This window comes from Anticarsia gemmatalis, chromosome 28, assembly GCF_050436995.1.
Source record: "Anticarsia gemmatalis isolate Benzon Research Colony breed Stoneville strain chromosome 28, ilAntGemm2 primary, whole genome shotgun sequence".
NCBI lineage: Eukaryota > Metazoa > Arthropoda > Insecta > Lepidoptera > Erebidae > Anticarsia > Anticarsia gemmatalis.
In genome coordinates, this window is record NC_134772.1 from 5,988,975 (window position 1) to 6,004,720 (window position 15,746).

Below are 15,746 nucleotides of genomic sequence, written 5' to 3' on the forward strand. Positions count from 1 at the left end.
TCTGCATTGAAAACGGAGAAGGCATTTTTTTATACAAAATGTATTTAAGTAATATTAGAAAGTCGTAGTACATAGCGCATCAGCAGTTGCAACTTGTTTTTCGTCCATTCCCTTGGCATCTACCACTGAAATAATCCCACCGAGAACGAAAGCACATGGTCACTAAGCTTATGTGTCATGGGCAAGACACTGCAAGCGCTTTCGAGCGAGTGTATAGCCGTCAGAAGGAAACAAACCATGGTAGCGACTCGCATTGCCACGTTAACAAACTCTGAGCTTTTTTGCGAAATATTGTAATATAAATTATGGATAGTCAGCACTGCGCTCGAACCGAGAATCGAAGCCGAAGTCTCGTGATTAACAGTCGTAAACACTACCATAGAGACAGACAATATTTATTTTAATAAGTAGGTACCTAGGTAAAATCGTGATTAGTAGGTATCTAGGTAGGTATCAATTTCTTAAGGCATCAGCCGGGAATCGTCCACTGCTGGACAAAGGCCTCCCCCATCGAGCGCCAATAGGACCGGTCCTGGGCCGCCCTCATCCATCGGACTCCGGCAACCTTTACCAGGTCGTCGGTCCATCTTGTGGGGGGCCTGCCAACATTACGTTAAGGCATGCAACAAAAATTTCCCAACCCGTACTTGGCCAGGTGGATTCAAGGTCTAATCTCTCCCTCCTCTGGGAGGAGACCCTTGCCCAGCAGTAGGACATTGAAGTGTAAAAAGAAGTAGGTATTTTCGTATTTACTGTAGTGACTGTAGTCTGAGTAATAAAACGAAATACTTATGTATAATACACAGTACAGTGGGTGGTTACGTCTGTGGGTTAAGCAACCGCTGCTGCGGTCATTCAATAGATGGGTGACCGCATAGTGGTATTTGAACTGAGCGTCTCAGTGCTTCGGAGGACAAGTTAAAAGTCGGTCCCGGTTGTTATCAATTAAGATAACAGTCGTCAAGCTACGTCAAAGGCTTTTCGGGCTTGAACAACTTTGACACTAGGTTGACCACTAACAATACGATCAAATAAAAGAAGTTTTGAACAAATAAAAAATATATATTATGATCAAATCACATAACTTTACATCAATGTACAATCATATTTACAACTTACAATATTCGTGATTATTACACGCTCTAGGTGAAATTAGGTACTAACAACAAACAATTAAAACTTAAAAAAATATGAGTTATTTATTTACAAGGGGCGAAATAAACCCCAATACATAAAAACACATGAAGTTATGAAAGGCTTATAAAGTGTTTTGTTTCTTTCACTCCTTAGCGAAATGAAATCGAGTCTTCAACTAGGATTCGAACCCACTACCTTTCAATCAAAAATTTAGGTTTATAGACGAAAGAACATAAATATTTATCACCCTTTTTGCAATTTTAAAACCTTTTACCCCCGGTTTCTGAGGTACATTTAGCGGTAGTTTTTATATGAGTTTAAACGCTATTGAATAGATAAACTACCGCTAAATGTACTCAGAAACCGGGGGTTATAAATTTTTCGTATTTTAAATGCAACAATAAGTTATATTCACTAAAGAATATAATAATCACCATACAAATAAAATCAGCATTTCAAACAAACACATTATGTACAAGATATCATTTCTCTTCTATCCCTGTCTTTCCAACCAGTCTTGTTCGGACCTCTCGCTCACACACAGAGCCGTAACTACAGGAGATATATGCGCTAATATTGGCCCATAACTAGGGACCGTCTAGCGATAGAGCCCCCTTAGTAAAATACCACTAGTTAAATTAGGCCCGACGGTAAAAGGCCCATGGTAGAATGGGCCCGTAGACCTAAAAGACCTGTAGCCAGAAGCTCTTCCTCAGAAATGGCCTATGGTAGAGGGGTCCGTAATCAGTAATTATTCGGTATTCTACTACAGTATTCTACAGTCGGTATTCTACTTTGGGGCAGAGCGGCTGATATAGACACAATTTTCGTTATTCAAAAAAGAGCAATTCGCGCTATTTACGGCTTAGGAGCGCGGGACTCTCTGCGGGAGGTATTTGGGAAAATAGGTATACTGACGGTGGCATCACAGTATATTTTTGCGAATTTGATGTTCATCAAACAAAACATAATTTCGTTTGCTAAGAATAGTGACATTCATAACATTAATACCAGAAATAAGCACAAATTAGTAGGTCCCTGCAATAGATTGCAAAAAGTACACAACTCATTTGCAGGTCTTGGTGTTCGGTTGTATAACAAACTTCCCAGCAGTGTCATGGATTTACCCCAACAAAAATTCAAATTAGTTGTTAAAGATCATCTTATTAAAAGGGGTTATTATAAGATCGACGATTATATAATGGACAAGAAATCATGGGATTAGTTGCTCGTTCTACACAAATCAAGATTAAATATCTATATATGTATATATTCATCTTTGCATTGTATAAATATTAATCAGTAGTATTTTAACTCTGTAACAGAGAGGTATCACACGAGCCCCAGTGGCACTCGTTTTCTTTTCTTGATAGATATGGTGGGCTCCCACATGCCAAGGTTCGTCATGCTCACTAAAATGTCATTGCTTGCGGCGGCGTCGTGTGCCGGGTCACCCCCTTCCCTCTAATATGCGCGAAGGGGGTGATGGCTGGTCCATGCGTCATACTCGTGAACGGGTGCTGCTTGGGGTGACTGGTCGTCCTGGTTGTGGTGAATTTGCCAAATATATATATTTTTTTTTTAAGTAAATAGGTATTAATAGATATAATTCCTTGTGCCATAGTCTGCTCTTGAGATGCCTCTTATGACTGCAATACTATCATGATGTAAGTAGATGCTCCCATCATGCTTCCAATACACTTGTTATGTTATTAGCACCTTTATATTGATTTAATTTATTTATATTATACCTATGTGTGTTCGGTAGTGTTGGTAGCGGCTCCTTACATCATCAAAGATTTATACCTAATAGAAAGATTGTTAAAATTAATTGGCGATTAAAAAGAGTGGCCTGGAGTTTCTTGCCAGCTCTTCTCATTGGCCCTACCTTCCGAACTGGCGGTAAATTCACTCTCTGTATCATTGACTATCATAAGTGTCAACATTTGACCTATATGAATAAATGATTTGATTGATTGATTGATTGGTAAGGGCTACAATTTTAGAGGGCCTCCCGCCCGGTAAGATCACTGACTAAATGAGCCTTCGACTTAAAATAACATTTTATTTTGATTCTCGCAAATTAACATCTAATGCAAGCACTAATAGATGCAAAGTTGCCAACCGATTGACGGCAACGACTTATTAAGTCGCCACAAATTTTAAACAAACCCGCCAACAATCGTCTCCATAAATATGTCGGCGGTTCAGCGACTTTAGTGTGTCTCCTTAAATAGTGAAAACTAAGTGTCTAGGCGTAGAAACTCGCGCCACAAGGAGACGACACTTAGCAGCCACATCAGTCAGCTCGTGACCACGGTCGTTGTAATGCGATCGAAACGTCGGGTAAACAAATAAGGTTAATTTTCAATCGCGTTTAAGACCCGTTACATTATAATATTATGTGTACAAGTCGCGAAAGTTTAAAAACATTAATCTCCTTAAATAGTCAGCCAGTTATTTGTAGTTACGTCTCCGTTTCCACTCTGAGGTAAAAATCACTTAACTAACATTAAAATCTTTTACACACATCAATCTAACAGCGATAGACATTTAAATTTGAACATATCTATAGAAATATTATTATTTTTCTACTATTTACTATTTCTCCCACTGTTGACTGCTTATATAACCAATGATTGTATATGTATCGCCAAACAAATTGAACAATTTCGCCATCATAATCTATATAACTAAAAATGAATCACAGTAATGTATAAACGCTCATAACTTTTGAATTTCTAAACCAAATTGGATAGTATTTCTTTTATTACGTTTGTAACTGACGGGACTAGGTTTACATGGGATCAATGGGATCAACATTCCCACGGGAATGGAATCAACGGGATGAAATTGTGTTACACATACTTACATACTTGTAAATACATACTTATATAGATACATTAACAACCAAACTCAGAACAGATACTCGTGCTCATCACACAAATATTAGTCCCGGGATTGGAAGTACACGCGGCGCTACGGTTATTGTGGTAAGGTGACCACGCTAACCACTGCGACAAACGTGCAGTTAAATAACTATATATATAAATAATATTTTTATCTGCTAGGAAAGAATTGAGTGAGGACTTATTGCGCTTCGATTACTCGATTGTTAGAACAGTCAACCGAGAGTCCTCTGCACTGTGTCTACGTTCAGCTAACACATACTTGTGTTCAAGTTGTTTGGCAACCCCATAGTAAATCATTTGGCGATTGAAAAGAGTGTGAGTTTGTTGCTAGCTCTTCTCATAAGGCTGTACACTTTCCGAGCTAGTGGTAGATTCAGTAATTGTAACGACTATCATAAGTGTCAATATTTGACCTAAATAAATAGATTTTGTATTAAATCTTTGTATTTAACTACTAAACAGAAATACATTTATAAATCTGAAGGCAACAACATTGAACATCTTTTAAATTCGGCACTACTATTACTTAATTAGAATTTTTGATAAAATTACAACATCCATCTATTTTTTTGTGTATATTAATAAAGATTTACTATTTTAAAATAATTTTATATTTTAAATATTTAATTCTGAATTTTTTTTCGTTAATTAAATTGACATATAGTATTAATTGAGGTTTATCATGTCATATTTTTAAAACGTTTTTTTTTTTATTATAGCGGTTTCTAAGCAAATAATTTAAGTATACAAGAAGCCACGTCAAAGGCCTTCGGGCGGCTTGAACAACTTTGACACTAGGTTGACCACTAACCATACGATAAGAAGACAACAAAACTTACATACATACATAAAATCACGCCTTTTTCCTATACGGATATATAGTAAAGTAATTTTCACAGCAAATACATTTTCAAAACGACAATTCAATCCAATTGCCGCGACCTCTTTAGTCAAGAGCAGTCCTCATCGAAGAAGTTCCTCTTCAGCAGGGGAGGGTCCTGGCGAGGGACCAGCACTCCTCCGTGGGGGTAGGAGGGGTGCCACCAGTCGCACACTAGCGCGGCCACTACCGCGTCTAGGACTACTGAGCATTCTGGAAGGACACCTGGAAAAATATTTGAATGAATAGGCAACACAATAATGTCTTTTCCAAGTGATACATATGTCTATACTTATATTATAAAGCTGAAGAGTTAGTTTGAACGCACTAATCTCAGGAACGGTTCGAATTGAAAAATTATTTTACTGTTGGATAGCCTATTTATTGAGGCCGGCTATAGGCTATATAACATCACGCTACGACCAATAGGAGCAGAGTACCAGTAAAAAATGTTACAAAAACGGGGAACAATTATGACCTATTATCTCTTATAGCGAGAGAATGGGTCATAATTGTTCCGCGCGGGTCAGCTAGTTATAAATAATGATCACTTGTTATAACGGCTAGATAGTATATCTACATTTGGTCAGAGGGGTAGACTTAAAGCCTAACTCCTCCTTCATTTCGTAAGAAGGCTCTTGCCTGATGAATGTAAATGGTAGAATTTAAAGAGAAAATCTGTTAAAATATCAGTTATCCCAAAAACAGTTCCAAGCTATGCTTAGTTTGCAATCAAATGAGCATGTGAGTTGTCTATCACCTCAGTTTGGTACGAAAATAAGCACTTTACAATTACCTATAATTTTTACGTGGATGTAGCGTTTATATTCTAGTTTCCGTTTGCGATTTCGCCCGCGTGAAACGATCTTCGATATAAATTCTATGTCTAATTTAGGTTATAAACTAAACGTGTAACAAATTTAATTAAAATCTGTTCAGTCTGTCTAAAATCTGTTTTCTCGTTAAAAAGTAATGAATAACAGTAAAGTATAAAGTTAATAAAATTAGAAAGATGTGTTAATTACCTTTAGTAGTATAAGGCGAGCTATTAAAGCCGAGCGTGAGGCGATGGTGTCTGAAGCCTTGCGCGAGGGTCATGGTGACGGAAGACAGCGTCATGCCCATCAGAGGAGGCACTTCTTGGAAACTCTTGCATGTCACCTGAAATATAAATACATTTTTTTTTCATTTTTTAACATTATTGAACAACTCATACACTGTCATTTGATTCCAAACTAAGCAAAGCTGTGCTATGATAACCAAATAACTGATAAACATACTTATATACTTCTAAATACATAGTTATATAGATAATTCACAACCAGGCTCAGAATAAACACACGTGCTTCACACAAATATTTGTCCCGGGTGGGATTCGAACCCACCACACGCGGCGCTACGGTTATTGCGGCGCTTATACTACTGCGCGAAACGTGCAGTTAAATATTCTGTAGATATAGACCAACGGCCATTTTGAAAGATTTGTCAAATTACAGAAACATTGCTTTTTAAAGGTGGCAGTTCGCGTCATAGAGACGTGAGGCCGCGACCGGAGACTGCAACCGTTTCTTGACTTTATTTTTGTTCTTTATTAAAAGACAACTAAGCTAACGCACTAAGAATTGATCTTGTGTCGCGGGGACTTTTACAAACATACAAACAACAGACACAAAGTACAAACAGACCCAAAGCAATTACGGCTTTGCCGGCGTGGAATGCATCCCATTCGGGGGCGATTTTCCAAAAATTCTCTCTTAACGCTCTTCTACACTTCCTAAGGATTCTCCAATCCAAATATCAACATTCTACGCTCAGTAGTTTCGGCTGTGGGTTGTCCATCAGTCTGTCACTCAGTAATGGAAGAGTCTTATATTATTATATAAAAATAATTTACCTGTAAAACTTGAGTATCTTCTTCCGGATTAGCATCAATCCGTCCCAACTCTTCAATAAAATCCAACACCTCCTGCCGTTCTAACTGCGGTTTCTTCAACTTAAAATACACAGACCAGTACGTCAAACCTTTACAAAACCACACGTTTACACATTTACGATTCACTAGCAAATGTGGCCGGCTGTCCTGAGTTGCTTGTCTTGCTAACCTTTTCACAAACACATCGTATGTATGAAACAATGCTCTGATAACCGTTTGTCTCAAACCGTAAGCTTTAAAACTGTCACTACGTAATTTTTCAGGTAATTTTGGGTTGTTTTCACAGTGTCTCTTGTATAATAACAACCAGAACGACTTATTTTTTGTAACGCAGTATGTTGCTTTGTTAATACGAGCAAAGGTACCTATGTCTTCAGGTCTTATGTATTTAGATATTAGATACCAAATTATTTCTGGATATTCTATGCCTGGTCGTTGGTCTATTGGTGGGTCGGATTGCTTTTTCTTGTAGACGAATTTCTTAGTTCCGTCCGATGCTGTTTCTTCGATGATATCTCCGTCATCGTTAATTTCGTCCCATGATGGTTCTGTGGCTTCTGTGGCTGATTTACGAATGGTTTTGACCGGCTTCATTGCGTTTGCACAATCATTTATTGTGAAATCTGAAAAATATTTATGTTAATAGATTTGACCAACCCGCACTTGACCAACTTCTCAAGGCCTAACCTCTCCTTCATTCCAGGAGAAGACTTAACAACAATATGTGAATTCTGTTTCAAAAACACGGGTACCACTAAACTCATGTTATTGAGTTACCACCTATCAGTACTAAGTCACAATTAGGGACAGACTAGGGTGACCAACCATGCTCTAAAATAGAGTATTGTATTCTAAATCATGTAGGTGTACACTATGATCTATAACACTAATAAACTTCTCTACTTTATAACACAATATTAACTGTTAAGTTGATGTATGATTCTCTGTCTTATAAGACCATAATTCTTTTTGTACTTCCGCTAAAATCAGAAATACTATATTCTAAATTGGATACCCTAATAGCAACATTCACTAAGTCAGGTACAAAGTCATAATTTATTTATCTAAGGAGGTTTAATTAGGTAATACCTCAATATTTGAAACTATTCAAGATTTGTTATTTATCTTTCAAAATAATATTTATTTCATCATGCATTTAGTCATAAAATTAGTGGAATCTTCATAAGATTCGCAATAAACATAGCAGAGAATATAAGATATCATATTATAGCGAAATTCAAGGTCAAATACCAAAACATTGAATAATTATTGAGATTCTTATCAGTCTAAGTTTGATATTTACAAAGATAAAAATGTTATGAAAAAAATATAAAAACTTGTTTGTGGTTCATGTATTCGTGTCTAGGATATTAAATAGATGTTATATTTACCTTGAATTACATTCTTTTTGCCTTTTTTCTTCGACATATTGCGATTTCAAGGTGTTAAATAAGGACCTAGTCCCATACTGTTTGTTGGTTATAAAATCACTTTTGCCGCTATTTCACCATTTTAATGTTTATTTTTACACAATTTCTTGTGATTTTAAAAACTAATTTGATTGTAAATAGTGGTGTTTTGTAATTATTTCTCAACTTTTGAAATAAGGACTTCGGCTTAGTGTGAAATGTCAAATGTCAAAACATCGATATTTTATGTTGTCAATAAATTATTTGAAAAATCTACCAAATGTATTTTTGACGCAAATATAATAAACCACATTATGTTTAATAACTGCTTCTCTATAACTGTAATATTAAGCTACATTGCGTTCGTAAAATTTAGCGTTAAATAAATTTAAATTACTCATTAATTTAGCACTTAATAATTAATTTGCTTCATAAGTATTCTACCAGGAAAGTAATACTAAAAATATAACAATATTTACATGGTCATAATTATAATAATTCTGTAGCGGGAATTCCTAGAAGTATGGATGAACTTTCATGAGCTATACTTCTCAGTAATAATTAATATCAAGTAGGTAGGTACATGATAATTTAGAAAAGTTATTTGGATCTAATTATATACATTTATTATAAGTAGAAAAAAATAATAATTAAAAATTTCGGCGAAGCGTTCTAAAGAAAACATAAGCAGTGCCACAGCTAGTCTTAGCGGAGGCAATACGGTGTCCCAGATTAATATGTAAATATGAAAATACTTGCATGTAGTACATGCATAGATACATAATATCACGCCTTTTTCCTATACGGGTAGCCAGAGAGTCCAGAGACTAAATAACGCCTCTTGGTACGAACCTTACAAACTTCCCTTGCTTCATTCACATACATACATGTTGTCATACAGGACCGCCGGTTACGAGTACAACGCATCTGACCTTTGTCAAGGCATTGCCAATGTGTGTATGTCTTTCTGGTTGCCTCCTTCAGGCGTTTCCGTTTATATCCGCACAATTAATTGAATTCGTCAATCTACATTCATTCTAGATTAGTTTTAGTAGAAAGATACATCCATACCTACTTACTACTCAATTATTAAATATTATAAATGCGAAAGTAACTCTGTTTGTCTGTCTGCTCCTCAATCACGCCTAAACTACTGAACCAATTTACATACGGATATATTTTGATACCCGAGAAAGGACATAGTGGACGATGTCGCGGGTAAAAGCTAATAAGTAGATAAGTATGACTAGGAAAGGGTTGTGTTATTCGAATAAAACAGCAATAAAAATGACACATTTTTATTTCAAAATACACAGTACATGGAATAAGTACGTACCATAGATTCACAAATACAATATAACCTTACTTTTATATAATCTGTGGAGAGAGAAAATGCGCGGGAAAGCACCAGTATTATTTATACATTAAACAGTACATTTAGACGTTTAAATAATGTTTTTAAGCCACACTAGCAATATACTAACATAGTTGGTAAATAGAAATACCTAAGTTTGACGATGTAAATAAAAATATCGTCAAAATTCGGAAAAACATTACTAGCGCAGTGGCAGAATTTGGTACTAATTTGTTTGAGAAAGGTGTAACTATTTCGATCTTCTTTTATTTAAAAACTTAATTAATAGTACCTAATTATTGATCATGGTTATAATTTTAATAACCCTTATAAGAGTTTATTCTGAGAAATTTGTTATTAAAGTAAAAAGTAGTTCCAAACTTCCACCACTAGAGGCGCTGATTGTTGTGTAATGTTTGTTTTTTAGTTCTTACTCAGTAATTAACTAGTTTTATTAGCTTAAATAGGCACCCTTTACATAGATTATCATATATTGTATATAATAAAACTTGAATATGGTATGTATATAGTTTCTCTTAATAATATAAATTAACCACCTGATTAACCTTTTCACCGCCACGGACGTTAAGAGACGTAAAATTGAAAATCGCTCACGACGCCATCGACGTGATAGCACGTCAAAAATATCACTTTTTTATAGTTCAAAATAAACATACAACAATACGTTTCAAGTGTTTTCTTTCTCCTGTTATTATTACCTAAACATATTTATTACATTATTACACAAAGACATATAATAATTAGACAGTTGTACCTGAAAAAAAAACAAAGTAAATCATCATGCAAAATGTATAAATTTAGCCCGCAAATCCACGCCACAGACGTGAAGACGCGTCAACTAGTGATGTGCAAGGAAAAGGACTACAATCTAAACACTTTATGCAATATTTCGAAAACAAATTGAAATACTTCACTCCTTTCTGAAAAAAAAATTTTTTGTCTGATATGTTTTAAATTAGATTCAATACAAACCTAAATATGTAATAAAACTACCATATCTAGTGATAAACTCATGACTAAATAAGTGCAAATCGATCATTTTGTGGCAACTCTCGCGCATCTCTATTAGCGGAATCCCTTACAGTGCTTCGTACGCCACTGACGGAATCAGACGGCGCGCTCTGACGTCACCCGCGCTGCTGGACACTCGTAGTGTTGTTGCAATACGTTATTAATAATAGGTACATAAATTCTTGTGTATAATAAATTTTTCGTACACCATCTGCGCCACAAAAATGTCTTCAAGTCAAATGACGACAGAAGAGCTGTTGAGAGTGTTAGAAGGTGTAGAAGATGATGTTACATATTCTGAAGCAGAATCTTTAAGGAGTGACGATTTAGAGGTAAGTTATTGTTTGAATACATTAAACAAACAATAAAGGTATTATTAATGTTGTAGGACTAACAAAAAAACACAGTTATCATGCCAATACGTACTATCTATGTTTATTGTACCTTTTAGGTATAGTTACTACTTTTGTCGTTATTCAATATTAGAAATATGTTATCACTACATAGTATATTTGTATGCTTAAATCTTTAAAACTACGCAACAGATATTGATGCGTTTTTTAAAACGTAACGATATATTATACTTCACTCCGACTTGCCACACTGGTACATCTCTAATATAAGGCGGCAAAATTTGAAATCGCAGCGCTGACCACGCCAGTGGCGTTTCTTAACGTCAAAAGGTGTCGTCACAACTGGGATTAGTGCTGTGACTTTTTGAATAAAATATTTGAATTAAGTACTTTTTTTATGCAAATTGTTCGTGTATATCATTGTTATTTTTGGGTAATGAGTACTGAGTAGTGTAAAGTTGACACATGGGAGAAATTCAATAAAATTTTGTGGTACTTTTATGCAATTTTTACTCATAATATAAGAACACGTAAAATTAATCGAAGTTTTATCGATATACACTTTTCCCGTGACTATTATTTTGTAGGTATAAACGAAGGAATTTATTGCTTGGCGTGGGGAACACCGATTTTCAATATTACTCTGGCGGTGAAAAGGTTAAAATTACTTATATAATCTATGTTGAGATTTAAAACATACTCACGTCATAATATCTTAATTAGGAAGTAAATGGAACTCAAATATCGCCACCGATGCAAATACATTCCTAAAATTAAATAATTTAAACTTAAAAAAACTGTTTTTATACAAAAAAATATATTACGTTCATTTAAAAATTAAAATTAATGTACAATTGGACGGATTGCGAAATACAAAGTTGGTCGATAGAAAAACGTATATTTTGTACCATACAATAAACGAAAATAATGTAAACTTGTATAACAGTAAAGCCTCAAAAATATTCAAGAAGCTAATTTGCGCCATCTAGTACGTAAAAAAAGAAACGTTATTTTTACTTTAAGTCAAAAGATGGCATTAGTCGTCACATAAAATAGTTTAAAAAGTTTTTTTTAAAAGTTATTTGATTGTAAAATACTCTTATTTTAATATGGAATACATGTTTTTAAAAGTAAATAAGAGCACTCGAGGCAGTGTAAATAGAACTATTAATATTTTGTACGTAAAATTAAACTGCAAATACGCAGGAACGTAGACTAATTTTACAAATAGCGACATTTAATAATAATAGCACTTATTTTCACACTTACATCTTTACTTAACTATTTGTGATAGCTGCTGCACCTTAAAAATACATATTTTGAAATATATGTGCGTTATAAATAAAAATAAACTTAATTACTTTGACAGGAGTTAGCTTGAGGTCATTTAAAAGTCAAAGTAGTTCAAGCGCGAATATGAGACGCTCTACCAAGTTGTTCTTTCATAAAAGCTGCCGTTTTTAAATAACTAACTTCTTATTAACTTGATTTTGAAGCCAATAAAGCTATTTTAAGACAACACAACAATTTGAAACACATATAGGTAATATCTTAAGTTATGAGATTACTAATTTCACAAAGGCGAACGGCAGGTTTATATGAAGAATTCGTACAGCTTATAAAATGTCATGTTTAGGTTTACTTTTTGTTTTAATTGGTCGCTAATATGATAGACAAGTTATTTTAAAATTCTTATATTTTTAAAAGTTGGGAGGTAAAAGTTATGTCCATTTTTAGAAGCCCCGATAGTTCGCTAAATTGCTCAGATGCTGTCAAAACCACAATCCAAAACAACAGCAAATTAGCGGATGCGTAGACGTCAGACAAAAAGTGACGTCTCATGAGATTTTCTTTTTCTTTAGTTGTCAACAAATATAAGCCATATACCAAAAAATATTATTTAAATAAACAAATACTTTCTAATTAATCCGGACTTCTAAAAATAATACTCCCAAATAAAAATAAGTGACTTAGTCCCCTTAATAAGTGGTACAAATTCTGTTACGAAACAACACAAACTTTAAGCTGTACGAAATCTGCCGATCTCCTTTAACCTTAGAGATTTTTCTAGAATTTACATGATATAGGCCAGTTTCATTAAAACTAGCTGTTGTTTGTTTATAGTGTGGTGTGTACAATACACAGGTACACTCTCTATTACATCACTCTCATAGTCCGGTGTGAACACACGACCAGTGAGAGGTGAAACGCTAGATGTTTTATTGAAAATCTCTAAGAATTGTCAAATATTAAATACTTAGAACTAAACCAAATAGTAATTTACTTAACATATAAGTAATAAATAGTGAAAATAACGATTATAAGTTCTGTAGTACCAAACATTTACGGTAGATGGCTTTAGCATATTTAAGAGTTATTTCAGTATTACGATTACAAAAGTTGTCACTACGTCATAATCAAAAGAATCATGTGAATGTGACAATGTGTAGTGAGTGAGAGACACAGATATAATGACATCACGTAGTGAACACGTTTGTTATCACACAAGCATAGACCGTTTTAAAAAGTGAAACTGCTGCCATCTACCGAACACGTTGTAAACCTTTACTAAAGTTTTGTACTACATTACCTTGTCGTTATTTTTTATTACATAAATATAATTTCGGTGGATAATTTCCAAAATATATTTAAAAAGAAATAAAATACTGTGATGTTTATTAATTTCGAGTGTTCAAGCATTTTCGAAGCTTTTTACATGCTAAGCTTATAATAACATGGAAATATTTTTGATAATTTCTTTCAAAATTAAAATGTCTATAAAAGGTACTGGTTTTACCACTGATAAGTGTTGGCTAACTATCGGTTAATGATAAAAAAAAAATCAGAAAATTTAAAATTTCTAACCGCAATTTTATCTAGCAGATACACTATCTATAAGTGGTAAAACCAGTACTTCAAAAGGCACGGATTTGATATGAGGTTTCAAGTAAAGAAATATTGATTTTAAACGTAAGTGTCATGTTATAAACTATTTAAAAAATGTTTGATTGTTTGTCGTAATTATGGTTAGTGGTCAACCTAGTCTCAAAGTTGTTCAAGCCGCCTGAGAGGCCTTTGACGTGGCTTAACGACTGTTATCTTAGTAGACATTAGTAGACAACAACCGGGACCGACTTTTAACGTGCCCTCCGAAGCACGGAGACGCCCAGTTCAAATACCACTATGCGGTCACCCATCTATGGAATGACCGCGCCAATGGTTGCTTAACCCACAGATCGTTTACCGACTGGTGAGCGCAACTGGCTATGGGATATAATGTTGAATATACTATTCAGTAGATAAATTGACAATTGTATGAAGCACTGTCAAGTATTCCTTCTGATAAAGTATCTATGACTTATCCAGGAGTTGGGAAACGTGGCTTAATTTGTTAATCAAAAAAGTTTGAAGATTTTTGCTGTTTAAGTTGATTTCTTAAATATAATCTAAAATACGGATTTAAATTAACTTAAATGATGGTAAAGTTATATTAAAATATTTTACAGAGTAAAAATATTTTAGTATTCGACATATAAAACAATATCCGGTAAATTACTGGTATTCAGCTGCACCCAGTGAGACTGGAAGCCGACTCTAACATAGTTGGAAGAAAGGATGGTGATGATGATATGTTGAAACCATAATAATCGCAGTTTTTTGAAGTATTTCATTATTTTGTATATTTATGTTTTCATAACAAAAAAAATTAATGACGTATTTAGCGTAGTATGCTAAATTATTTTTACTCTGTATCTCTTAAGGCCTACCTAAGGATAGATATGCTTATCTCCAGTTGAACATTGACAGCTATTCCATATAAAATGTTTCAAAATTAAACTTTTATTCTATTGTATGGTTAGTGGTCAACCTAGTGTCAAAGTTGTTCAAGCCTTTAGCATGGCTTAACGACTGTTATCTTCATAGATAACAACGCGGTCCGACTTTTGACATGCCACGGAGACGCTCACTTCAAATACCACTAAACTGTCACCGATCTATGAAATGACCGCGCCAATGGTTGCTTAACTAAAAAGTCGGTCTCGGTTGTTGTTAATTAAGATAACAGTCGTTAAACCATGTCAAAGATCTTTCGGGCGGTATGAACAACTTTGACACGAGGTTGACCACTAACCACACGATAGATAGATAGACTAAAGATAAGCAAATCTATCCATGGTTATTAATATCGCCCTCTAACTTCAGTAGTAACTGGTTGCTGTAACCACAGTCTACTCCTTAGTTTCCTTGGGTGGTTGGTCGTTGTAGACGATTTCTGCGTACTCTGTGGAAGGTGGTGGGGGCTTCTCTGTGGCTGTTTGTTCTCCCAGCGCTAGCTCGGCGTAGACTACTCCTTTTTTATCGTCTGATAGAGGCTGTAAAAACATGAGAGGAGATAATGAGACACGTGTGTTTATATTTTTTGGCTTTCCAAAGACGAATAATTATTAGATTTTCTGGTGTCAATTTTGTTAATTAATGACAGTGAGAATAACTCTTTCACGCTGAAGGCTTTGTTTTACTTACTTAGTAATTTATGACAGTGTGAAACGCGCTGTGGTTTCAGTTTACATGCTTAGCTACTTTAGTGGCGAATACTTTAATGTAATTTACTCCAGATTACGCATAAATGAATAGTAATCGTTTCTCAGCCATTGAAGGAAAGTCTTAATTCATTTCATAGAAATTATTTTTGACGCAAATATAGCAATTTCCTATGCTCAAACCACCACCGCGTT

The 15,746-nt window shown here is 34.6% G+C and overlaps 2 protein-coding genes across 4 annotated transcripts in view; both read right to left on the reverse strand.

The window, feature by feature from the left end:
- Positions 1-2,948: 2,948 nt before the first annotated feature.
- fsd (transmembrane protein fates-shifted) lies at positions 2,949-8,490 on the reverse strand. The gene is made up of 4 exons (XM_076132768.1): positions 8,254-8,490; positions 6,824-7,485; positions 5,955-6,090; positions 2,949-5,154 (listed from the first exon to the last, which is right to left on the reverse strand). Exons 1-4 carry the CDS (start codon positions 8,288-8,290, stop codon positions 5,000-5,002), a joined length of 990 nt encoding a protein of 329 aa, XP_075988883.1. The 5' UTR covers positions 8,291-8,490; the 3' UTR covers positions 2,949-4,999.
- Positions 8,491-9,970: 1,480 nt separating this feature from the next.
- Fas3 (fasciclin 3) overlaps positions 9,971-15,746 on the reverse strand; it is a 171,196-nt gene continuing 165,420 nt past the window's right edge. For all 3 annotated transcript variants that reach the window (XM_076132472.1, XM_076132470.1, XM_076132469.1), the window contains one exon: positions 9,971-15,383. In XM_076132472.1, coding sequence (XP_075988587.1) covers positions 15,240-15,383 — 144 coding nt within the window. In that variant the 3' untranslated portion in view covers positions 9,971-15,239. The remainder of the gene's footprint in view (positions 15,384-15,746) is intronic.

What these genes read in the sequence shown, in the direction of transcription:
- fsd (XM_076132768.1), bottom strand. Translation starts at nt 8,290, where the DNA reads ATGTCGAAGAAAAAAGGCAAAAAGAATGTAATTCAAG. An exon ending in AAGATACTCAAGTTTTACAG is followed by an intron (nt 6,091 to 6,823) that starts GTAAATTATTTT and finishes TTTATATTTCAG; the next exon opens with GTGACATGCAAGAGTTTCCA. An exon ending in CTCGCCTTATACTACTAAAG is followed by an intron (nt 5,155 to 5,954) that starts GTAATTAACACA and finishes ATATTTTTCCAG; the next exon opens with GTGTCCTTCCAGAATGCTCA.